Genomic DNA, 25,031 nt, shown 5'->3' on the forward strand with positions numbered 1-25,031 from the left:
GGGGTGGGGGGGCTGCCTCTACTGAGATGCCCCAGCGGGGATGGAACCAGAGAATCTAGAAGCAGGAGTATCTACTCTGTAGCATTTGTGAGCCTCTATACATGGTTTAGGTACGAGAGGGCGACAAGGCTGCTCAGGGTGGGTTACACGTAGCTTCAGTACGTCAGTTATCAGTGATGATCGGCCATGGCTGAAAAATGCTGCTTGAGGACTCTTCTGAGTTTGATTTAAGGCAGTTTTCGGTGTATAATTTAACATGGGGCGTTGGCCATTTGTGTTTTAACAGTGAACAAGCTTTAACTTTTTGAATCTCAACATCTACTACTGTAATTAATTGGTGGCTGACACCCCCCCCCCCATTGTCTGCCCCCACATAATTTCCCACAACTAAAAGTTTAAAAAACAACCACCACCACCAACACCACTTAAAAAACCAAACCACCATTATCAACTGGAATTAAAATCGAATGCTGCCAAGCTTAGTTAGATGCACTGAAGGGAGAATTCTGGATAAACTTCTCTGGAGTGGGAGATGGGGGCAGGATGGGAGTATTTAGGAGAGAAACAAAAAGCTGCCCTCGTCTCATATGCCATTCCTGTTCTAAGCCAAACTAAGACGAGAACTGGCCTTTCTGGAGCAGGGAAGAGACAGCTGGTCTGGTGGGGCAGTTCAGAAGAGCCCCATAAGCTTTACAAGCTTTGGTGGATCCAGCTGTGACATTTGCACCTAGCTATCTAGCCAGGGAGTGGAGCAGAAGACCAGCTTCTAAACTCCCTTCCAATTTTTTTTTACGGGGGGGGGGGGAGAGGACATTCGGATGGAGATACGAGTTTGCAGGATGTCTGGGGATGCCCCTCACCTCACAAAGCAATTATACCCACCAGCAAGAGAGAGAAGGGACTTGCAATCATGGTGACAGTCACTATAAACAGTGCAGGGAAGAGAAAGAAAAATCAAGCAGTTAATTAACAAGGCAGGGAAGACAGCAAGAAGGGGGGATGGGACGACAGATGATATGGGCTTCATTATGAAGCCAAGAGCCATCGCTCCAAGCTAAGTTTGAAGCTGAGTGTGAGTGTAAGAAAAAAAACAAAAACAAAAAACATTTCCCCCTAAACAATTGCCTCCCCCCCCCCGCCCCGCAAGTGCAATATTGCTGTCCCTGTGGGTATAAAACCACCCAGCAGGGGGCGATAGAGCAGGCATGAATCCAATGCATCCTTCCCATGGGACCACAAGCCCTGTGGCTCCTGAAAATGTGCTTTAATGAGGCTGGGGGGGGGGGGGGAAGAAAAGAGAAGAGCCCTTTGGATTGTTAGAGGGTGGGGGCAGCTGTCTATAGCCGCCATGTGGTTCAAATGATACCTACTGTCTTCCGCCAGGGACGGAGAGGGTGTCCATTGGGGGGCTCACCACCAGGGGGCAGTGAGTGCACACAAGGCAGAGGCAGACAGCATGCCAGTTTGGAGGGGGAGCGGGTAGCAAGGTTGGGGATGGTGGTAGATGTGGTGAGATTCTCCCACTCCCAGGAGGAAGTGGGGGTGCAGTGGGGTTCTGTGGGGTAGGAAATGGAAATGGGGGACACGAAGGGGCACAGGTGGAAAGAGGCACCATGGGACAGGAAGTGGTGGGGAGGAGGGGACACGGGTGGAAATACAGGCTAGAAAGGGGCTGCCATGTGGGGCAATAGCTCCCCACGCCTACCCCCACCGATCAGCTTAGAGACACCCCCCCCATGGCTGAGATCCAAGTCCCTGAAGTGTCATTTGAGTGTGGGGGGTATCCCTCCCCCCACACCATCACCAGTACCCCTGCCCACTCTGGGGTGCCGGCACTGCTCACTCCAGGAACTTGTGCGTGTCTCCGTCTAGCCGGTGCTGGGGGTGCATGGCAGCCTCGTTGAGGGGCTGGCAGTGGGCTGGCCCGCACTGGCACGAGTGGATCACCATGACACTGCGCGTGAAGGAGTCCCCGTCAGGGCAGCGGAAGGGCACAGCCAGGGTGCGGGTGTGTAGGGGCACGCAGCAGCGCCCGTCCAGGCATGAGCCGCAGTAGCTGGGCTGGTACTTGCGGAGGCTCTTGCAGCCGGCGTAGATATAATGCACTGGCTCCTGAGCCTTGTGGGTCCGGAGACACTTCCTGCCCTTCTGGCGGGGGGGGGGGGGGGGGGGGAGGTTACACTCCAGTTAGATGCAGCTGGAAGGGGAGGGGGGAATGTGGTGGGGGTTGGAGCTGCCTGTGTGTCAGACAGCTACAAGGGCCTGATATCTACAGCTGCAGCATGGCATGAGTTTGCCAGGTCTCAGCCAAGAGAGGGGGATGGGGGGACTCAGGTGGCTGCATCCAGAGTGGAATGAGTGTGCCAGGCCTCAGCTGTGTCTGAGGGATGGGACATGAGGAGGGAATCCTGGGAATGGGTGCATTGGGGGCTCAGCTCAGTTTGGCTGGGGGAGGAGGGCAGGATAGACACTCCCAGCACTGGCAGAGATCCAACCCACCACTCAAAGGCTGGGCTAAGGCTCCAGATCCCTAGCAGGGAAGCCTGGACTTCAATGGAGCCATTTATAGCAGCAGAGGATCTAGACTCTCATGGCCCCCAACCAGCTTCCAAGCTGCAGCATGGCAGGAACCAGCCCAGCGTGACCCTGCATCAGCCCCTTAGTTCTTCCCCAGCCCCCGCCCCTCACTGATGTATTGGGCCCTGGATGCAGCCGTCATGTGGAGATGGGCCTCAGCAAGCCTCTTGATCTCCATTTGACAGATGGAGAAATGGAGGCACAAAGGGGAAGGGACTTTCCCAAGGTCACAGCAAGTCAGTGGCAGCACCAGGGAGAACCCAAGAGTCCTCTCCCCCCACCCAACCACCTCTGCTCTAACCACTAGACACCACTCCCCCAGAGCTGGAGATAGGACTCTTGGGGGTCTGATTCCCAGCCCCTCCTGCTCTAGCCACTAGACCCCCGCCCCGCCCCAGAGTCCTTTGCTAGGGTAGCAGGCTCCTTGTTCCAACACAACTTCCAGGGGCTGTCCCCACCTCCCTTGGCAAGGTCAAGGACCTTGCAGCCTATCCCCCCCCACTGCCCCACAGGCAGGGATCCCAGCCCCACCTTCAGCTTGGTGAAGTCAGGCTGGTCACAGGGTCGGATCTGACACAGCTGCGTCTCCTTGGCCAGCTTGCACTGAGGGTTGTTGTTGGTGACCCGGGTGGAGGCACCTAGGCCACAGGTCTTGGAGCAGGGAGACCAGTCCGTGGTCTGGGTTAGGCATTTCCTCAGCACAGAATGGGCCTTGAACAGAGGTGGCCAGGCTGGAGAAGGAGAGAGGGAGCTCAGTTAATACACAGGCTCGCCAGCAGGGGGTGCTTGCCATCAAGCCAGGACCTGGGAATTTCAGGTAACCCTTCAGTCACACTTCTCCTCCACCCCCCCATGCCTCCCCCCAAAGCCAGGCATGAGCTGCAAGACATGCTGGGAAATGTTCTGGTTTCAATCCCAGTCCATTATTCTATAGCCAGGCAGGTGGCTGAGTTCTGCCCCAGATCCATGTTCCTCTTCTCCCACAGCTCAGATCAGAGCTGGGGGCAGGGGACCGTTCAGGCCATTAGCACCAGCTGATAGGCCTGGGCAGGGCACCGCCCTCTCTCCCGCAGGGGAATCAGGCTATATTAGCTGATGCCACTGTGTCAGGGTGGACCCATGCCACCAGTCTCCCAACAACCCCAGGTGACATGAGGCCCTCGTAGGGCAACGGCAGACTAAACGCTGCCGTCTCTGTCCTGCCCCATTCCCACCGGAGCTGGCACTTCCATTCTCACCCTCTAGGACCGTCTGCTCACCACCCCTTCACAGCGGAGACAGTCCCGCACTGCCCCAGGGACTCTGCCTACCCAGCACCCCTGGATTCTGGGGCCAGTTACTCAGCTTCCTCTGCTACCCTCTTGAACACAGGGGGTGGGATTCAGCTGGTGGCCAGTGGGGCCACCTCTTGAGCTGTGGCCAAGCCAGGATTTGTAACTGGAGGGTGAAATAGGTCACTGATGGGGGGGAGGGCTGGAGAGCAAGCCCACCCCACTCCCACCCAGCTGCAGCAGCTCCTGTCCATGGGGCCAGGTCCAGCTCCCTGTGTTGCAGCCTGGCACGCCAGGTTGCAGCGCCATGCAGGTTTGGCTCTACCGGCCCTCGGGGCTGATGGTGGGGCACCACCTGACCCTGTGCACCACATCACAATACCAGGAGCAGGGAGCCGGAGCCAAGCCCAGCCCCAGGGACAGGCACTGTTGCTGCCAGGCAAGTGTACTCTCCAGCCCCATGTGAAAATTGGGGGGCGGACGTCCCCTTCTGTCAATTGCATAATCTACTTGAAAAGGCGCCATACATACACCTACAGGCTGCCATGCCCTGCCCTGCTCCCCCTGCCCTCCTACTAACTTTGCCAACGCTTCCAGCCAGCTGTGAACTGAGCCCTTTGGGTGCCAATGATCTCAGCATCTGCCATTCCTGGGCACTCAGAAACACCCAATGTGGATTGCCAACTCTTTGGGGCAGGGACTAGCCTCCAGCCTTATGTTCCCACTGCAGTCAGCAGGGTCCCAGTCTAACTTAAATGGGCACGGACATGTGTGCCCAACCCATGCAATACAGGGAGGACTGGCGGCAAAGATAGTTTCCAGTCCAGCCACAGATGTGCAGTTAGAGCAGCCTAGAGGCCGCTTTAATTTACACTCTATGGTCCTTGGGGAGCAGAGTATAACCACAGCACAACATGCTCTGGCTGTGCCCTGATCTGTTCCCTACTGTGAGAGCAGAGCCCTTTTGCCAATTGAGGAAGTTCCCTGCAGGTGGGAGAGTAGGGTGGGAGGGAGGGGAGATTCTCCCAGAACAGACAATCAGGCTAAATGACAGGAGGAGTTGGAGCATTAGCCTGGGGAGGTGGGAGGGAAGCACCATTCCCAGCCTCCCCACCAGGGCGGGTACATCAGACTTGAGCTCGGTGCTAGCTGGTGACAGCACCCTGCAGATCAGGCGTTATCCCACTGCACCCACCACTTCTTGCCCAGCCCTAGCATCTCATCCTGGGCTCCTAGGTAGGTGAGCATCCCCTCCCTAGCCCTTTATCTGGTGCACTCACCCGGCATGTTCTTCCAGTGCCGGTCCTTGCCCACATAGATGAGCTCGTTGCTTTTGGTCTCCCCGCCCTCAAAGGAGACCTCCCCAAACCTCTTGGCCCCCTTGCCGCACACAAACTTCTTGCAGCACTGGCCAGGCACCTTGAGCAGCTGTGAGTCAGGGCAGCTGAGGGAGGCCAGGGGCAGCTCCAGGGGGCAGAGGGGCAGGCAGCCCACGGCACCATCGATGCAGCTGCACTGGTGCTTGCAGCTGGGCTGGAAGTTCTCACCGTTCTGGTAGATCCGCCCGTTGTATTCGCACGTCCGGCCTTCCTGTTTGGCTGGGGACACAGCAGGGCCCCCGAGGGTCTTGTTAGTTAGCTGCCCAAGAGGGACCACTGCTCCCTAGCAGATCCCCCCCACCCCTCTCACATCAAGATACCCAATGTCCTAGGAACCCACTGCTAGTCTGCCTGACGCCTAACCTCCCCCCTGCCCCCCCACAGCCACATGCTGGCTTGGCATTATGGCCCCAGAACAGCAAGGGTCCTCTGGGTACTTTGCTGCTCAGAAGCATTGCATTATGGGAGAGGGACAGAACCACAGCAGTGGCCAGACACTTGCAGAATCAGTTGCACCACGCAGAACGGGGGTCAACAGCACCCTGGCACAGCTATGGCATGGTGCTCGGGCATCCACCCCCTTTCCTCCCGGCAGAGACCTACGCCCAGCTGGGGATTATTGTGCAGGTATCAGATGTGATCAGAGGAGACTTGCGGGGGAGGGGCATCCTGCACTGGGGAATAGAGAGGTCTTGGGGTTCAAGCCCCTTAAGGGGGGGGGGACACAGCATGTCTCAGACTTGGACTATTCCCATCAGAGGTCCATGGCTGGAGCCCCCTCCTGTGGCTGGGGTCCTTTGAGGGCAGTGACTAGGGTGCCCCTCAAATGAGGAAGGAACATCACCTCTAAGGTAATTCACAGCCCATAGCCAGAGCATCCCAGGCCCTGACGAGGCCAATGGGCGCTGCTGATGCTGAGTGAGCTCGGGGGATGAAGGACCTGGATGGATCTCAGAGGGTGTGCGGGGAGGTGGGATCCAGGTCCTTCATCCTTAGACGGCACCATTGGGCCAGCCCCAAGTGTTGGAGCGGGGACTGAGGCCGCTGCTCCTCCTAAGGGCCCAGGAGCAGGAGTTTTTAGAGAGGAGCCCCAGCTTTAAATAGCTCCAGAAAACAGGATGTGGGTCGGGATCACAAGGGCCAGGAATGGATCGTGTTGCAACAGCAGCAAAAAAAACCAAACACAAACCCTCATGCTGGATCCAGGCTCCCTCGCCTGCCGGGACCAGGGGGAAAAATACCTCTCCCCCCCACCCCCGAGAGAAAGGGTGTGGGGGGGCAGATTTCCAAGGATGGAGGGGCAAGTGTAGAATCCCTGCAGGAATGTGGCTGGCTCTGGCTCCCTGGCCCAACTTTTCACTCTCCTGGACACATTCCTGAGCCCTGAGCTCACAGGCTCCAGCTTCCTGCTGCCCCCCATCCCTGGACTGGGCATGAGCCAATCCACACTGGGGGCAGGGGGCACAGGTTAGCGATGCTTTCCCACCCCGACCCAGCCACCACCCCCGTGGCTCTGCAGTCTCCCCATGTTTTAGTGGGCTGCTGGATGCACTCCTCTTTCTGGGCTCTGTGCTGTGCCACCCCTGAAAATTTACATGGGGGTTGAATCCCAGAGAAGCACAGGTGTATTGTCAGTTTCCCATATGACCTGTCCCCACTCCTAAGCCAGATGTCCATTCCCTCCCACCCGCCCGGTATTAATGACACACACGTGGTCAAGGGAGACAGTCCGATCCGCTGCCTTCTCCCCAGGGCAGTCAGCTCCAGCGTGGCAGGGGTGTGTGTGGGGGGGAGGCACCCTGGAAGGCATCTGCATTTTGGAGATGGGTTTTCAAAACACACTGAGCCCGATTGCCTTCTCAGCCATCGTGAACTCTTGTGGGGCTGACACTAACCCATCCCACTGCCCCACAGGGCTGGTACTAACATGACTTCCAGGCTCTATTCCAAGCAGGGGGAGGAAGTGTCAGTCAATCACTTGGGCTGGTGGAGCATCAGTGACAAACGTCCCCTTCACTGTCCTGGGCGTCTCTCCCCTCCCTGCTCTCACCAACACACCTCATCCAGCCCTGCCATGCCCCTGCGCTCCCACCCTGACCAGTCCCCCCCCCGCACCTCCCCCGCCCCCAAGAGACAGTGCGCATTAGATCCCACTGGGGGAGGGACGGTTTCCCTGTTTAGCCCTGGATTGCCCCAAGCTGGCTGTCCCCAGAGCTACCTTAATGGGGGGCAGGAGGCAGCACATTCCTTCCACCAGCTCTCTGTATATAGATGCCACCTGCCCTGTGCGGGGCATCAGCTTGACATGGTTATTGAAGAACCTACAGTAACACCCCTTCACTCTTGGACAGGGAGGTTCCAGGAGACACCCCAGGCCCTGTCATTGCCTCAGAGATGGGAATTCCACCACTTCAGTCAGGTGGACACCTCCCACTCCCCCAAGTTGGTACCTGACCAATACCTTTCCTAGACTGGGGCAGGAGCTAGATCTGTTGGACTTTGTGGGGCGGGGGGGGGGAGGGGAAAGAGAAGGGAGGAGTTCATGGTCCCCTACATTCTTTGCCCCCCAAAAATATCCTATTTGGCTCAAGAACTGGGGTTGGGGTGTTGCCAGCAGGGTCTGTATGTGGGGGTTCATCTCACTCTTTTGGGGTGGGAGGATTGTCACAAGCAGAGTTTATATTGCCCCCCCCCATCTTCCCTGATGATCTGGAACATGGGTAACCCCCCCAGAGATGCAAACAGAAAGTAAACAAGGACATGCCCCCCCGGTGCCGGTCCCAGCAACCTGCTTACCCCGACAGATGCCCTTGCTGGCCAAGGGGTCTGCCCCAAAGTTGCATTCCAGCCCCCTGTGGGGGTCACATGGCCAGTGCTTGCTGCAGTCGTCGTTCAGCTGCCTGGCACAGACTTTGCAGCACCCACAGCCATCAGGCACCATGCTGACCCCGGGAGCACAATGGGGTGGGCTGGGGGGGCAAACACACTGCAGAGGGCAACGACATACCACCTACAGGCAAAGAAACCCCATGGATGAGGGATAATGTTTTGTCAGGACCTAGAAAAAATGAGTCACAGCTGGTTTTGAATAGACACCATGTTGGTAGGGGGAAGGGACAGAATAACATTTCTGTAGGTCCTACAAAAGTGTTTTGCAGGTTTTAAATAGACAAGCCCTGCCGAGTCCAAACATTCCCCCCACCCCCATCAGTAGACACGCTGGGCAAGCACTTCAACGAAGGGACTATTTTGGGATGGATGAGCCAGTCCCCTTTTTATAGGAGGTGGCACTAAAATAGTTTCCTAGGTGCAGCTGCATTTCTCAAAGGATCTGCATTCCCCCCACCCCCACGTTAAACCACAACAATAAAAATCCAGCCAGGATCAAAGTCACCACCATGGAGACAGGCAGGGCAGAGAACAGATAGGGATTTAGGGAAGTAATAAAAGAAAAGAAAAAAAAAAATCTCAGGCTCAAATTCTGCGCTCGGGCTAGCGCAAGACCCACTGGAGTTACTCCTGATCTTTTTTCAGAACAGCAGCCGTGTTAGTCTGTAGCCGCAAAAAGAACAGGAGTCCTTGTGGCACCTTAGAGACTGTTAGTACTCTTACTCCTGATCTTGTTTACACTAATTTAAATCCAGAGCAGCAGCACAGGCAGTGACTCCAGGTTTATACCAGAGCAAGTGAGCTCAGAAGGCCGGATCTTCAGCTAGCCTAAACCAGTGTCACGCCCACTGAGCATCTAGGAGAAAAATCTTCAAATTCAGGAGCCCAAAGTTAGGCACCTAAAAGAAAAAAAAGTCAGTAGCCAGGTTTGCAGAACACCCAGCGCCACGTGAAGTCAACGCGAGCAGGCTGTGAAAGGCCGGGACAGTTCTCAATAGGACCCAGTTCCTTAGCTGGGATCCCCCAGATGGGGGGGGGGGGGGGGAGAATAGCCCCATATGGGAACGGGCTCCCTAGACAGGGGCGCAGACTTTAGAGCCCCCAAAGCGAGCCCCTCAGCCGGTGTAAATCAGTCTCGCTCCAACGAGTCAATAGGAGCGACTGATTTACACCAGCTGAGGATCTGCCCGTCCATCCCCAAGGGGGAAGCTGGGATCCCGAAGCCGGAAGATTCCCCACTCACCAGAGCAACGCGCAGCAGGAAAACAAAGCTGAGCAGAGACGCTTGTTCCATCGCGGACTTAAACGGGCCCGAGGAAAGAACTGCCCAGAGGGGCTTGGGGAACTGAGTCACAGCTGATCCGAGCAACCAGCCAGTCTTAGCACTACCGCCGCTCAGCAACCTCCAGTCTACACAATTAACGCATGCATCACCTAATCACCCCGGTAGCGTCTGTACCAGCCCTTTTCGGCTTCCTATTTATATGGCCACCACCAGCGCCCCGCCCACCAGCCTTGGCCGGCCAATAGCAAGGGTGGCGCCCTTCCAGACATTCCAGGGGGAAGGGGAGGGGCCTGCGGCGGTGGGAGGGGCCGCATGAATAGAGTCATTCATAAAATGAGAGGTGCTGCTGCATTCCAGGGCTGCGCGTGGAAAGCGGCGCATTCCGCTCGGAGCCAGGCGCTGCCGCGGAGCCGGATGAATGCAGCGCCTTGCCTGGTTGCCTTTGCTCCCCGTGCCACAGACATACCAGGGCGAGGAGCAGCGCCGGCCGCAACCATCCTTGCAATGCACGAAAACAAACTCAAAGCGAGCGGGCGGCAGAAGGAGCGAAAGAGAACGGAGAAAGGAAAATAAACAGCGCGCCGGTGGTAATGCGAGCCAGGCGCTGCTGAGCTCCCCAGCGGGCCAGGGGGGCGCATCAAAGGGGGGGGGTAGGAGCAGGTCTCAGGGGCGTCACTAAGGTAGGGCAGGGTGGGCCATCTGTCCACGCCTCCTCTGCTGCTCAAAAGCACTGGGTTATGCGGGCCCATAGGGTCTGCTGCCCACCATCATTCATCGAGGTTAAGGCCCAAGGGGACTACGAGACCATTGACTCGGACCAGCACCCTGGAAAGCAGGCCCCGCCCCCAGTGTTTGAGCCAGAGGTGCAACCAGGATTTTCGGCTAAGGGGCAGGGCCAGCTTACCTAAGTTTGGGTGGCATTGTGACCTGGTGCATGAGGTCCAATGCCACTCAAATCTGGCCCAGCTGCCCCGTCATACAATGCCTCCCTTGGGGGGCATCTCCTCCCCCCAGACTCTGAAGAATGGGGGCATTGCTCCTGCACCACCACTCAAAGTTGCCCCCCCCCATTGAAAACAGAAACAGTGCCCCTGCTCAGCTCTCTGGGTGTAAATCTGGAAGCCAGAAGAGTTGTTCTGGATCCACTGCACAGAGAACTGGGAGCAATAGGTTATTCCCCATTTACCCAAGGGGAGAGGAGAATCAGACCCCCTGGAGTTACTCTGGATTTACACTGGAGTGAGTGAAAGGGAAATCAGGATCCATGGAGTCACTCCAGATACACACTAGCACAAGAGGAGAATCCGCTCCAGTAGGATTACTCTGGACTCACACCATGTGAGTAAGGAGAAGAAAGTCTCTGAACAAAAGGGATTGTTTCTCCTCCCGCTGGGTTAGGGTGCTCTCAGCTATGCTGGTGTGGATCTGGAGTAACTCCAGATCAGTGTCGGGGAGTTACTCAGGATTTACACCAGCCTAACTGAGAGAAGAAGCCTTCCCACTTCCTCACTGGGTTGCAAATCAGGAGCAGCTCCAGTGAAATCAAGGGACCCCATTCTCATCTTACTTACTTCAGATTAACACTCGAACCCCAGCAGAGTGTCTCCTGATTGTCCTCTCACTCACAGCTGGTGTCACTCATCCCCAGTGCAATTACACCAAGGATCATCTAGTGGGTATTAGCTCTGTACTCAGGGGCCCAGACCCCTGTGTGTGGTAAATGGAACTTGCTCCATTGGAGTCAATGGGGCCAGATCCCTATTCAGTGGAGTGACACTAATTTGCACCAGCTGAGGATCTGGCCCAGTAATTTTTTTTGCGGGGTGGGGGACCATAACAGTTCTTACTGCCAGGGTTGGCCAGTTCTACCCCACTCCTAGGCTAGGAGAATTAATCAGCTGCTGCCTGGCTCATTCCAAAGGTAGTTAAATAACGCTCTGTTCCTCCCAGCTAGATAAGTCCCCGGTGTATAAAGGAAGCATCCAGAGAGGGAAATAACCCACAGCAGGGATTTCCCCCTGTGCCAGCTCAGAGCTCTGATCCGCCGGTGGAACGATTTATAGCTCGACATTCCTGCCTGTTATTTCCTGCAGCGGCTTCTTTGGTTAGCAGGGTCTGGGTGGGGTTTTCACCTTGATCTGTTTTTCACCCTGACTGAGAGGAAGAGGAGACATTGTTAATATCCCAGCAGCCCCAGGGGCAGGCGCCAGTGGAGTCCTGGGCTCGAACTGGGACCAGGTGCTAGCCAGCCAGAAGACCCTGCGCTAACTGCAAAGGGACCTGACATTTGGGGTCTCTGGGATCCCATTGGAAACCAGACCCCAAGCTGCAGATAGGGGTTTGTAAATGCTGTATACTGGGGCCCTCACTGGGGTTAAGGCAGCTTTAAACCCCCCATATCTGGGGCCCTGCCTCCCCGTGTGGCACATATGCCCCCATCACACCTCCCCACTGCTCCACCTGAATCTCACACACAATGGCTCAGCTGCTGTTCCTTCTGTCACTGTGGAGCCAGGACCCTCCTGCCCTGCCCCAGCCTTGTATAGCTGCCCAGTGAGGTTTGGTTCCATGCACACCCCCCTAGGGAGTATTAGCACCTGCAAATTCATTGAAGACATGCAGATTAGCTCAGGGCAGGGCCGGCGCTTCCACTAGGCGACCCTAGGATTTGGGGGGCGGAAATTCAGCAGCGGGGGGTCCTTCTGCTCCAGAAATTCAGCGGCGGGTCCTTCACTTGCTCCGGGACCCGCCGCCGAAGAGCCCCGAAGACACGGAGCAGAAGGACCCCTGCCGCCAAAGACCCCAGGGCCCCTGAATGCTCAGACGAGGAGCGCTGCCGCCTAGGGTGGCAAAAACCCGGCGCCGCTCCTGGCTCAGGGGATCATTTGCATAAAATGTCACATGAGGAGCTGCACAAAACTTGGCAGCTGTGGGTAAGTTAGAGCTGCCTTGTGGCTGCTCTAACTCATGCTCTTCCTCCTATGGCTCCTGGGGCTCAGAGAACAGCCACAACTCAGTGTGCTCTGGCTACACTTCGGATCCACCCCATGCCTGTGCTGGGAGCAGGGTGGATGCAGAGTCCTTATGCCAGCCAGGACGGACCCTCTGCAGGAGTGAGGATCACACTCACTTTACACTGCCAGAACGGCCCTTTGGGTCCAGCCACAATGGCGATAGCCGGCAGGTTCCCGTCCTGTATCGCTGCAGGTGACAAGAGTTGCCTCCCAGTAAGTGTGGCAGCAGCTGATTTGATTCTAGCTGGCTTGCCCAAATCTATCTCACAATGCAGGGCTTTACCTAGAAGACCGTGCTGCCAACTGCAGTGCTGGGCCTGGGCACCATGGGACAAGTGTGCTGGTACAAATGCAACTCAAAGTCCCCAGCTCTTAGTGACAGACCCTAGAGCCTGGACCCAAAAGTCCTAGATCTCTCTCCCCTCCCAGAGCCAGGGAGAGAACCCAAGAGTCCAGGCTCTACCCAGTAAACCCCACTCCCCTCAGAGCTGGGCATAGAACACAGGAGTCCTGGCTCCCAGCTGCCTGGCTCTACCCACTAGACCCTATTCCCCCCCTCAGAGCTGGGGAATGAACCAGGTGTTCTCACTCAGACAGACATTCCCAATCAGGAACAGTCAACATGGATTCACCAAGGGCAAGTCATGCCTGACCAACCTGATTGCCTTCTATGATGAGATAACTGGCTCTGTGGATATGGGGAAAGCGGTGGATGTGATATATCTTGACTTTAGCAAAGCTTTTGCTACAGTCTCCCACAGTATTCTTGCCAGCAAGTTAAAGTAGTATGGATTGGATGAATGGACTACAAGGTGGATAGAAAGCTGGCTAGATTGTCAAGCTCAACGGGTAGCGATCAAGGGCTCAATGTCTAGTTGGCAGAGTTCCCCAGGGGTTGGTCCTGGGGCTGGTTTTGTTCAGCATCTCCATTAATGATCTGGATGATGGGATGAATTGCACCCTCAGCAAGTTCACAGAGGACACTAAACTGCGGGGAAAGGTAGATACACTGGCGGGTAGGGATAGGGTCCAGAGTGACCTAGACAAATTGGAGGATTGGGCCAAAAGAAATCTGATGAGGTTCAACAAGGACAAGCGCAGAGTCCTGCACTTAGGATGGAAGAATCCCATGCACTGCTACAGGCTGGAGACTGACTGGCTAATCAGCAGTTCTGCAGAAGAGGGCCTGGGGATTACAGTGGACGAGAAGCTGGATATGAGTCAGCAGTGTGCCCTTGTTGCCAAGAAGGCCAACAGCATTTTGGGCTGTATTAGTAGGCACATTGCCAGCAGATGGAGGGAAGTGATTATTCCCCTCTATTTGGCGCTGGTGAGGCCACACCTGGAGTATTGCATCCAGTTTTGGTCCCCCCATTACAGAAGGATGTGGACAAATTGGAGAGAGTCCAGCGTAGGGCAACGAAAATGATTTGGGGGCTGGGGCACATGACTTATGAGGTGAGGCTGAGGGAACTGGGGTTTAGTCTGCAGAAGAGAAGAATGAGGGGGGATTTGATAGCAGCCTTCAACTACCTGAAGGGGGGTTCCAAAGAGGATGGATCTAGACTGTTCTCAGTGGTGGCAGATGACAGAACAAGGAGCAATGGTCTCAAGTTGCGGTGGGGAAGGTCTAGGTTGGATATTAGGACACACTATTTCACTAGGAGGGTGGTGAAGCACTGGAATGGGTTCCCTAAGGAGGTGGTGGAATCTCCATCCTTAGAGGGTTTTAAGGCATGGCTTGACAAAACCCTGGCTGGGATGATTTAGTTGGGAATTGGACCTGCTTTGAGCAGGAGATTGGACTATGTGACCTTCTGAGGTCTCTTCCAACCCTGAGATTCTATGATAATCCCCACTAAGCACCGGAGTCCCTCTCCACCCCCCTGTGTGTTCCTAGCCCGAGAGGCTCAAGCAGAAAGGACCCTGCGTGTTGCTGGCCCTTGTGCCCTGAGCGCTCTGCCAGCTGGCAAGTCCTTCAGTGACCCATTCCTCCTCCCTGGGTGTAACACACGGAGACACAACTCACCTGGGCCACCCTCTGCATGGCCTTCCTGCACATTAGCCAGGGCGAGATGAGGGGGCTAAGTACAGACAGGGGGTCAGCTCTGGGAGCTTCTGCCCCCCCCCCCCCCCCGACTGTATAGCTGCCTCCTTTCCCTTGGCTCAGGAGACAGTTGAGGTTACAACACAATTATTTCCTTCTGTTCCAGATGGCTTAGGAGCGGTGGGGTGGGGGTGCACACACAGGTCTGTATCCTCCCACACCTATGAGCAAAAGCTGCCAGGTCTATGACTCAGCCCCTCTGGCAGCTTGCAAGAGGCCCTTGGCATTACTCACCCCGCAGCCGAGTGGGCCCAGGGAGGACCTGCTCACCATGAGTGACTGTGCTGGTGGGAGCCAGGCTGCTCCAGATGTGCTCCTGCATAGGGGTGACCAGCGTGGGGGATGGAAATGACTCCCCACTCCTGATCTCCTGCATGGCTGTGCCCCATACATGCTGTGCCTAGCGCAACCCCTCTTTGCCTGCCTAGCCCTCTATGCACCCACACCCCTCTATCCATCCCTCCCTCCACACCACTCCACCTACCCCTCTATCCATCCCTCCCTCCACCTACCCCTCTGTGCATCCAGCTGCTCCTCCACCTACCCCTCTATCCAACTGCACCCCTCTGTGCATCCACCCACACCGCTCCACCTACCCCTCTATCCATCCATACCCCTCTGTCCATCCACCCTCTGTCCCAATCCCTCTACCTACCTACTCAGCCATGCAGATCCCACACCTAAATCCCTCTACCATACCTCTAACTACCTATCCATCAATCCATCCACCTCTTTCCCTCTATTCCTAGATCCACACCCCTCTATCCATCCATCCACACTTCTATCTATCCCTCCCTCTGAACTCCTTTGCTACCAATCTCCATTTGTCTATCCCTCTATACAAAGTCCTCTGTCGACTTGATCGCAGTGTATCTGTACCTTCACAGGGAGAAAATCCCAGATAACGAATGGGTCTTTAGGTCTAGCAGCAAAAAGCAGAACAAGTCTCAATGGCTGGAAGCTGGCACCAGACAAATTCTAACTGGAAATGAGGCCCTGACTGACTATTGGCGAATCCACCACTTCTCCTGGGAGTTTGTTCCATCGCTCAATGGCTTCACGGCCAGGCTGGAGGCCTTTCTGGAAGAAGCTTTTAGGCAAAGCCAAGTTACTGGGCTCAGTGCAGAGGAACTGGGTGAATTCTTGGTTATGGGTTGTACAGGGGGTCAGACTAGGTGATCAAATGGCTTCTTGCCATAAAACCTACAAATCTATCCCTCTATACAGACCTCTTCCTAAGTTCTTCTAGGTATGCCCCCCTGTCTCTCTGTCTCAGCTGTTAACACTTCTTCTGCCCATGGGGGCTCACACCAGAACACAGAAAACCAGCCCAGGTTCCCCTCCTCCTGGGGGATGCTGCTCCAAGACTCTGTTCCAGGGGGGCAGAATTCCAGTCCATGTTTCCACCTTATTCTAACCCCGTGGTTCCCAAACTGGGGTTTGCAAAATGTTACAGGGGGTTCTCAGGAAAAAAATTCCCTAATGGCGGACAAAGCTGTCCCTAGGGACCCCGGGCAGCACCGGCCAGCAGACCAGAGCCCCTGGACTTCCAAGAGCTAAGCAGATCAAAGCAAGCATATCTATCACACTGAGATTTACACTTCAAGACTCCTTATAAGAAATGGAAAGGGAGATGGATATTTGTTGCTGTTTTTAAAATGAAATAGGCAGCTAGTATTGTTAAAAATTATGAAGAACAAGTTTAAGATGCGTTGTAACATGCGTTATTTGCCTGGACTGCTCCAGACCTGACTGCTTGTGTAGGAGGAACTCTGAGTTGGCTTCTTAAATCCCTTCGCGCTGTTTCCCATCTGATACTCCTTGATGAAACATAGGAGCCTTGTCTTGATACAAGCTATGAAAGTGCGATCTTGGAAGAGTGTTGCTGTTTTCATAATGTAATAAAAATACTGTGATGATAAATAATTAATAATAATAATAATGTGTAATAAGCATGTCATAAAAACCAATTTTCTATTTCCAAGATCGCTGCTTTTATAATTTATACTCACATAAAGGAGAAAATCCTTAGAAATATTCAATTTTAGGAGTGGTGTAGACTCACCCCTGTGGCACCTCCTGCTGGTCTCTTCTGGAAATTAGCTCTTCCAGCATCCTGGAGCACCCCCTGCAGACCAGCAATCCACCTGTCCTCTGGCCCCCGGTGTCCCTCCCAGATGCTGGTGCCCTTGTATCTGGGGTGCTGTGCCCTGGCAGTACACCCCTCAGTACTTACAGGGTTTCCCCACCCCCAGGGGAACCCCCACCTCCTATCCCTACCTCACCTCAGAATAAGGCCATTGCCAGTCACCAACTAGCCCCCGCTCCCTGGGGCAGATTGCAGTATAGGCCACTCATCACAGGCAAGGTTGGGTTTGGACCTTCTGCCTTGGCCTACCCATGGGCTGCCCACTGCAACCCCCAGTACCTCTTGGCCTCCTACTAGGCCACAGCCTGGGGCTATCTAGGCCAGAGCTCCCCAGCCCTGCTCCACTCAGTTACCCTGTGTCAAGCTCCCTACAGCCAGGCCCTTCTCCCTCTGAGGGCAGACAGAAACTGTTGAGGGCCTGGCTCCCAGCCTTTTTATACAGGCCAGCTGAGGCCTGATTGGGGCATGGCCCAGCTGCAGCTGCTTCCCCAATCAGCCTTGTAGCTTTTCCTTTGCCCCAGTCCTGCTCCCTGGCTGTTTTAAGCCCTTCAGGGCAGGAGTAGGGTAAACACCCCGCTACAAGGGGGTTCATCCGATCCTCTGTCCGTTCACGTATCCGGGCAGAGTTCCTCTGGGCGGCGTCCACTGGCTCCCTTGACGCCTTTTGAGGAGCAGTGGGCGCTGTCCGGGGTTCTCTGCTCGGTGTCCCCGTCTGGTTCTCTTCTTTTGACCCTTTGACCACACTCCTGTCCCTGTTTTTACATTAGTTGTCCCCTGTAATTATTTGAGTTCCAGGTCCTGTGGATCCTCCCCTTAGGCTGGGGGGAGATCCTTTAGCAGTGGGCGGGCTTACGCCCGCCCACTTCCCGGAACCCAATAGGTACAAGGGGGTTCATCCGATCCTCTGTCTGTTCATGTATCCGGCAGAGTTCCTCTGGGCGGCGTCCACTGGCTCCCTTGACACCTTTGAGGAGCAGTGGGCGCTGTCCGGGGTTCTCTGCTCGGTGTCCCCGTCAGGTTCCCTTCTTTTGACCCTGTGACCGCACTCCTGTCCCTGTTTTTACATTAGTTGTCCCCCGTAATTATTTGAGTTTCAGGCCCTGTGGATCCTCCCCTTAGGCTGGGGGAGGACCCTTTAGCAGTGGGTGGGCTTATGCCCGCCCACTTCCTGGACCCCAATATGTACAAGGGGGTTCATGAGACTTGACATTTTATTGAAAGGGGTTCACAGGTTGTTACAGTTTGGGAACCACTGTGCTAACCAGACTCCACTGATCAATGGCTCCTCCAGCCAGGCACCGCTGTGTAGGTCTCATGTGGATTTCTTAGCCTGGATTCATCCATGCACCTGAGCTGTGGCAGTGGGTGCTCTATGCTTTGTGCCTCCCCTGTTCTGGGGCTAGTCCCTGTCACGGAGTATTGGGGGACTCAGGGCCCTGCACCCCCGGCTTCCTGCGATTCACCATGACTCTCAGCCAGCCAGTAAAGCAGAAGGTTTATTTGGATGACAGGAATACAGTCCAAGACAGGTCTTGCAGGCACAGACAACAGGACCCCCCTCAGTTAGGTCCAGCTTGGGGTCCCAGGGCATCCCAGCCCCCCCCCCCCTTTTGGGGGGTCAGAGCCATCTCTGCCTCCCAGCCATCTCTCCAGCCCGCTTCCAACCCTCTCCTTCAGCGACCCCTCCCACAGCCTTTGTTCAGTTTCCAGGGCCAAGGTGTCACCTGGCCTCCAACCCCTTCCTGGGTTCTCATGTTACACGCTCAGGTATTCGCCTTCGGGCAGACTCCCATCCCCCAATGTAGACTATTCAGCCACACTCCCCTGTCAGCATTCACAGACCACAGTAAGAACAGTCCCAGTTCGTCACATCTCCCCCCTTCGAGACCGAACTGAGCAGGGTCACTTTAGCCAGTGACCCGGGGAAGTTCGAACCTACCCCCGTTCCCATGGATGCCCCCGCATCCCTCCCATTCCTTGGTGAGAATTACACCAGGCTCCTCCAGTTTCACGCCCCCCCTTAGGTCGGGGGTGCTCGATGGCACTCGCAGTTCGCATGTGGGAAGGTTTATGCGGCCTGTGCCCTTTTCCCACCCCCATACCTCTGGGGTTCCAACTGGGCTGTGGTCTTCTCCCAGCGCTCCAGTCTGGAGGTCTGTGCTTTGGGCTCTCTTGGTTTAGAGCCGCCCTTTTAACCTTGGCCACCCTCCGGAAAGGATCCTTTATGCTGGGCAAGGGTCCTAAAGCTGTTTTCCCCTTGTCCCAGGCCTTCCTCCCCCTCTGACAGGGGTCACAGGATCCGCAGTACTGTCGGACAGTAACAAAGACCCCAGGCCAGTAAAAGCTCCGTAGCAGCCTCTGCTGGGTACGCCAGGTTCCCTGGTGCCCTGAGAGAGGAATGTCATGGGCCCGGCACAGCAGCTGGCGGCGATACTTCTGGGGTACCACCAGCTGCCTCCTGATCCCCCCTGACTCCATTTTCTCTGGGGGAGCCCATTCTCGGTACAGGAACCCCTTCTCCCACAGGAACCTTTTCCGGCCACCTCGTCCCATGGTCTGTACCGCATTGAGGTCGGCCAGGTCCCTTATCTTCCGCAAGGAGGGATCTCTCTGCAACTCGGCCTGGAACTCAGCAGCTGGGACAGGGATGGCCACCTGCTCTTTCTCGCCCGCTGGGTCTGAAGCTGCAGCCTCCCTGAGCCGTGTCCCTGGGCGTTCCCTCCCCACCAGGTTAGGGTCCTGCGCCTCAGGCAAGGCACCCCCCCCAAGGCCAGGGCGCAGTGCCCCTCGCCGGCTCTGACTGCGGGTCACAACCAGTGCCCTTTGGGGGTTGCTTGGCCAGTTCTCCAGGTCCGCCCCCATCAATACCTCAGTGGGCAAATACGGGTGTACCCCCACATCCTTGGGGCCCTCCTTGGCCCCCCACTTCAGGTGTACCCTTGCCACGGGCACTTTGACTGGTGTTCCGCCCACCCCCGTCAGGGTCAGGTAGGTGTTGGGCACCACCTGATCTGGGGCCACCACCTCGGGCCGGGCCAGCGTCACCTCTGCGCCCGTATCCCAGTATCCATTGACCTTCCTCCCATCCACCTCCAGGGGAACAAGGTACTCACTCCGGAGGGACAGCCCCGCGCCTACCGTATAAACCAAAAACCCTGAGTCTGGAGCATCCAGCCCCCTAGAGGAGCTGGCCTGGAGCTCTCCTCCCTCCTTAGCAGGTGGTACTCTGCCAGCCCCGCTTCCCTGGGAATGCTGCCTCTCGCCCGGCTGGGTCTCTACCCAGTCAACCCTCTGTGGGCTTGGTCTGCTCAGTCTGTCCCTGAGCCTGGGGCACTGGGCCCGTATGTGGCCTTTTTGGACACAGTGGTAGCAGCCCATATCCCATGGGTCCCCTTGAGTGGGTCGGATGGTCCTGACGCCGGATGTTCCCCTTTGGTAGGGTTTTTCTGTATTTTCCCACAGGGAGGTCCCATGGTGACTCTCTCTCTGCGTTGTGGTGGGACTGTTCCTTTGGGACTCCTCCCTGTTATCTCCTGACCGGCTCTTTACAAACTCATCGGCCAGCCGGCCTGCATGTCGCGGGTTCTCTGGCTTTCTGTCCACCAACCACAGCCTCAGGTCGGATGGGCACCGCTCATACAGTTGCTCCAGTACCAGCAGTTTGACCAGGTCCTCCTTCGTCTGGGCCCCATCAGCCCACTTGCTGGCGTATCCTTCCATGCGGACGGCTAGTTGCAGATATGAGATCTCAGGGGTTTTATCCTGACTCCGGAACCTTTCCCGGTACATCTCAGGAGTCAGCCCAAACTCACGTAGCAGGGCCTTTTTGAATAGTTCGTAGTCCCCTTTCTCTGCCTCTTCCAGTTGGCGGTACAATGCCACGGCTTTGGGGTCCAGTAAGGGGGTAAGGACCCGGAGTCTGTCCGCGGGATCAACCCGGTGCAGCTCGCAGGCCGTCTCAAAGGCATCCAGGAAGTCATCCATGTCCTCCCCCTCCTTGCGTGGGGCCAGGATGCACTTATCAAAGCTCCGTGCAGTCCTGGGTCCCCCCTCACTCACCGCAGCCGGGGGTTCGCTGCCCTTCAATCTCGCCAGTTCCAGTTCATGCTGACGCTGTCTCTCATTCTCCTTCGGTTCATGCTGTCGCTGTCTCTCTTCATGCTGTCGCTGTCTCTCTTCATGCTGATGCTGTCTCTCTTCATGCTGTCTCTGTTGTTCACGATCCTCCAGCTCTCTCAGTTTTAGCTCTTTCTCCCATTCCAGCCAATTCCGCTCCACGGATGCCGAACGTCGCCGGGAGGATCCTCTGCTGGCCGGCGAGCTTCGCCGGGAGGATCCTCTGCTGGCCAGGGGGGTCACGGCGCCCTCGGTATTTGCTGGGCTCCTCCCCACCCTTCCCCTAGGCATAGGAAGGAGGGGTCTTGGGAAGCCCTCAGCAGCCGGCTGACCACTCCCAGCTGGGACAGACACTGGTGCCTGCGCTGCATTTGCCAGGCTGCTTCCCTGAGACACAGGGAGCAGTTCATTCCCGCGATCTTCCGCCTCCAGCCGGGCAATGAGCTGTTCTTTGGTGAGCCTCCCACTGCGCAGCCTCCTCTGCTTGCACAGCTCCACCAGGTCGCTCTTAAGCCGCTTGGCATACATCTTCCTGCTGGCCACTCACCGGCCTGTGTGCTCACAGCCAGAGCCGGCTTTAGGAAGTGTGGGGCCCAATTTGAACAGTTTTGACGGGGCCCCAGCAAGGATGACGGAAAAAAGAAAAAACATGTAAAAAAACATCTGGGGCTTGTACTCACCGGGCGGCACTTGTAGTCTTCGGTGGTTTGTCCTTCACTCGCTACGGGTCTTTGGTGGCACTGAAGGACCTGCTGCTGAAGTTCTGCCAAAGACCCAGAGCGAGTGAAGGACCCGCCGCTGAAGTGTCGCCAAAGACCCGGAGCACTGCCGGGTGAGTAAAAATTAAAAAGGAGCCTCGAGCCAGGAAAGGGATTCTCGGCCACTTGCCCCCACCCCGGCAGCCCTGCCACTGGGCGCGGGGCCCTCTTAGGCGCGGGGCCCGATTCGGGGGAATTGGTGGAATTGGCCTAAAGCCGGCCCTGCTCACAGCTCCCCACAGTTCCCAGGGGGATCCCTAGTGTGCCAGCCCTTCTCGAGGTCACCACCTCTCTGCCAGGGTCGAGCTGCAGACTCCTCCGCCCCTGGGACCACTCGCTGCGATCCCCCCGGGGGACCCTGTTACTGCAAAAGTCCTTCTCGCTGGTCACACACTCCCAGGGGTAATAACCGTCTCTCTCTCACTCTTCAGCACGCCTGGTCCCCGTCAATCCCCCTTCGTTTTACTGCTCCCCAGTCACTTACTGCAGGAAGTGCCGTCCACGGGGTGCAGTAGATCCCACCGCTGCCACCAGTTGTCACGGAGTATTGGGGGACTCAGGGCCCTGCACCCCCGGCTTCCTGCGATTCACCATGACTCTCAGCCAGCCAGTAAAGCAGAAGGTTTATTTGGATGACAGGAATACAGTCCAAGACAGGTCTTGCAGGCACAGACAACAGGACCCCCCTCAGTTAGGTCCAGCTTGGGGTCCCAGGGCATCCCAGCCCCCCCCCCCCCCTTTTGGGGGGTCAGAGCCATCTCTGCCTCCCAGCCATCTCTCCAGCCCGCTTCCAACCCTCTCCTTCAGCGACCCCTCCCACAGCCTTTGTTCAGTTTCCAGGGCCAAGGTGTCACCTGGCCTCCAACCCCTTCCTGGGTTCTCATGTTACACGCTCAGGTATTCGCCTTCGGGCAGACTCCCATCCCCCAATGCAGACTATCCTAGCCACACTCCCCTGTCAGCATTCACAGACACAGTAAGAACAGTCCCAGTTCGTCACAGTCCCCTCGCCTGCCTCTGGGGCCTTTACAGCAGCTGGGAATAGTCACAGCACATAGGGTTGGAAGAGACCTCAGGAGGTCATCTAGTCCAATCCCCTGCTCAAAGCAGGACCAACCCCAACTAAATCATCCCAGCCAGAGCTTTGTCAAACCAGGCCTTAAAACCCTCTAAGGATGGAGATTCCACCACCACCCTAGGTAACCCATTCCAGTGCTTCACCACCCTCCTAATGAAATAGTGTTTCCTAATATCCAACCTAGACCTCCCCGACTGCAACTTGAGACCATTGCTTCTTGTTCTGTCATCTGCCACCACTGAGAACAGCTGAGCTCCATCCTCTTTGGAATCCCACTTCAGGTAGTTGAAGGCTGCTATCAAATCCCCCCTCACTCCTCTCTTCCACAGACTAAATAACCCCAGTTCCCTCAGCCTCTCTTTGTAAGTTATGTGCCCCAGCCCCCTAATCATTTTCGTTGCCCTCCGCTGGACTCTCTCCAATTTGTCCACATCCCTTCTGTAATGGGGGGACCAAAACTGGACGCAATACTCCAGGTGTGGCCTCACCAGCGCCGAATAGAGGGAAATAATCACTTCCCTCGATCTGCTGGCAATGCTCCTACTAATGCAGCCCAATATGCCGTTGGCCTTCTTGGCAACAAGGGCACACTGCTGACTCATATCCAGCTTCTCGTCCACTATAATCCCCAGGTCCTTTTCTGCAGATCTGCTGCTTAGCCAGTCGGTCCTCAGCCTGTAGCGGGGCATTGGATTCTTCTTTCCTAAGTGCAGGACTCTGCACTTGTCCTTGTTGAACCTCATCAGATTTCTTTTGGCCCAATCCTCCAATTTGTCTAGGTCACTCTGGACCCTATCCCTACCCTCCAGCATATCTACCTTTCCCCGCAGTTTAGTGTCATCTGTGAACTTGCTGAGGGTGCAATTCATCCCATCATCCAGATCATTAATGAAGACGTTGAACAAAACTGGCCCCAGGAGTGACCCCTGGGGCACTCCATGCCCTATTCCCCAGCCACGCCCTATTCCCCAGACATGCTCCCATCCAAAGGGGTGTGGTGACCAGGGCCGGCTCCAGCCTTTCTGCCGCCCCAAGCAAAAAAAAAAAAGCCGTGATCACGATTGGCGGCGGCAATTGGAAAAAAAAAAAAAAAAAAAGCCACGATCGGCGGCGGCAGTTCAGCAGCAGGTCCTTCGCTCTTAGAGGGAGTGAGGGACCTGCCGGCCCTGAATTGCTGCAGGTGCCGCCCCTCTCCCTTGGCCACCCCAAGCACCTGCTTGTTAAGCTGGCACCTGGAGCCGGCCCTGGTGGTGACCCAAGGGGTCTATGCCGTCTCTCTGCCCCCAAGCGGAGGAAACACACCCACAGTCTGCCCCACCCCACCCTGCTGTGCCCAGGGGTGCTGGGAGCAGGGCCTACATGCATGGGTGAAGTCACCGCACCGGGGAGGGTGCTGGGCTCACACATTGTTCCTGGGGGTGCTGGGGGGCAGAGGAGTAGGGGATGTGGGATGCATGGAGAGGAGGTTTATAGAGGATGAAATCCCAGCTCCATTTCCTTGTTCCTGTGAGGATAATGGGAATCAACTGCCCTCTGCTCTAACCACTAGAGCCCACTCCCCTCTGAGCTGGAGCCTCTCTCTCTCCCTCCCACTTCTCAATCCTCCTCCCAGTCAGATCTGTCCCTGGAGGAAACCCACTGAACTCAATGGCATCCCCCTACCCAGGCCCTGAATCCCTGAGCCCTTCCCTCCCTGGGCTGGGGGTGGAGGGGTGGGGGGCTGCATGGCCAGAGGGGGGAACAGAGCAGTGTCCTAGATAGGACAGATATATGGACAGAATTCTGCTCCTCCCTCTCCGAGTGCTGGCTCCCAGCCCCTTCCCTGACCCATTAGACCCCACTCTCTGCCCCAGAGCTGGGAATAGAACCCAGGAGTCTGACTCTTCCCTCCCCCACAAACCATCTGACCCCACACCCACCAGCCACACCCCTTTGTGCCCTACACCCCTCTGCAGGGATCTGGTGGGCTCGGGCCCATGGACTAAGGCCAGGGGAAGGGAACGGGTGTGGGGAGCGGAAGAGAGATGGAGATGAGTCAGACAGAGGAAGGGAGGTGGATGGCTGCAGGGTGGAGGAAAGAAGATGGGGGGAAGGGGCAAAAGGAATCTTGACCCTGTGCTTCTGGCTTGGGACCAGCACCCTGCCCCCCCCGCCCCGCCCCTCCCAGCGGCAATCCCCCCTTCCCCCGCATTGGGAGTGGGCGCTGGACTCATTGTCTCACTCCTTCCATTACCAGATGATGTGCTCACCCAGAGGGCGGGGGTGGGGGGGCAGCGCTGGGATTGATTTTGCCTGGGGCAAGGAGGCGATGCTGCCCCTTGCCCCTCCCCCCACCTGTCAGATCTGTCCCTGGGGGGAACCCACTGAACTCAAGGGCATCCCCCTACCCAGGTCCTGAATCCTGAGCC

At 56.5% G+C, this 25,031-nt stretch overlaps 1 protein-coding gene across 2 annotated transcripts; it reads right to left on the minus strand.

Annotated features, from left to right (window-relative positions):
• Positions 1 to 799: 799 nt before the first annotated feature.
• On the minus strand, positions 800 to 9,545 carry LOC128828368 (CCN family member 1-like). 2 transcript variants are annotated; one of them, XM_054013013.1, is made up of 5 exons: positions 9,360 to 9,545; positions 8,024 to 8,237; positions 5,129 to 5,446; positions 3,109 to 3,308; positions 800 to 2,145 (listed from the first exon to the last, which is right to left on the minus strand). In XM_054013013.1, the coding sequence occupies exons 1-5, from the start codon at positions 9,408 to 9,410 to the stop codon at positions 1,840 to 1,842; spliced, it is 1,089 nt and encodes a 362-aa protein (XP_053868988.1). In that variant the 5' UTR covers positions 9,411 to 9,545; the 3' UTR covers positions 800 to 1,839. The 2 variants fall into 2 exon arrangements, with proteins under 2 accessions (XP_053868988.1, XP_053868987.1); XM_054013012.1 differs by having other exon boundaries at positions 800 to 2,148.
• Positions 9,546 to 25,031: the final 15,486 nt, after the last annotated feature.

This window comes from Malaclemys terrapin, chromosome 23, assembly GCF_027887155.1.
Source record: "Malaclemys terrapin pileata isolate rMalTer1 chromosome 23, rMalTer1.hap1, whole genome shotgun sequence".
In the NCBI taxonomy this organism is placed as follows: Eukaryota; Metazoa; Chordata; order Testudines; family Emydidae; genus Malaclemys; species Malaclemys terrapin.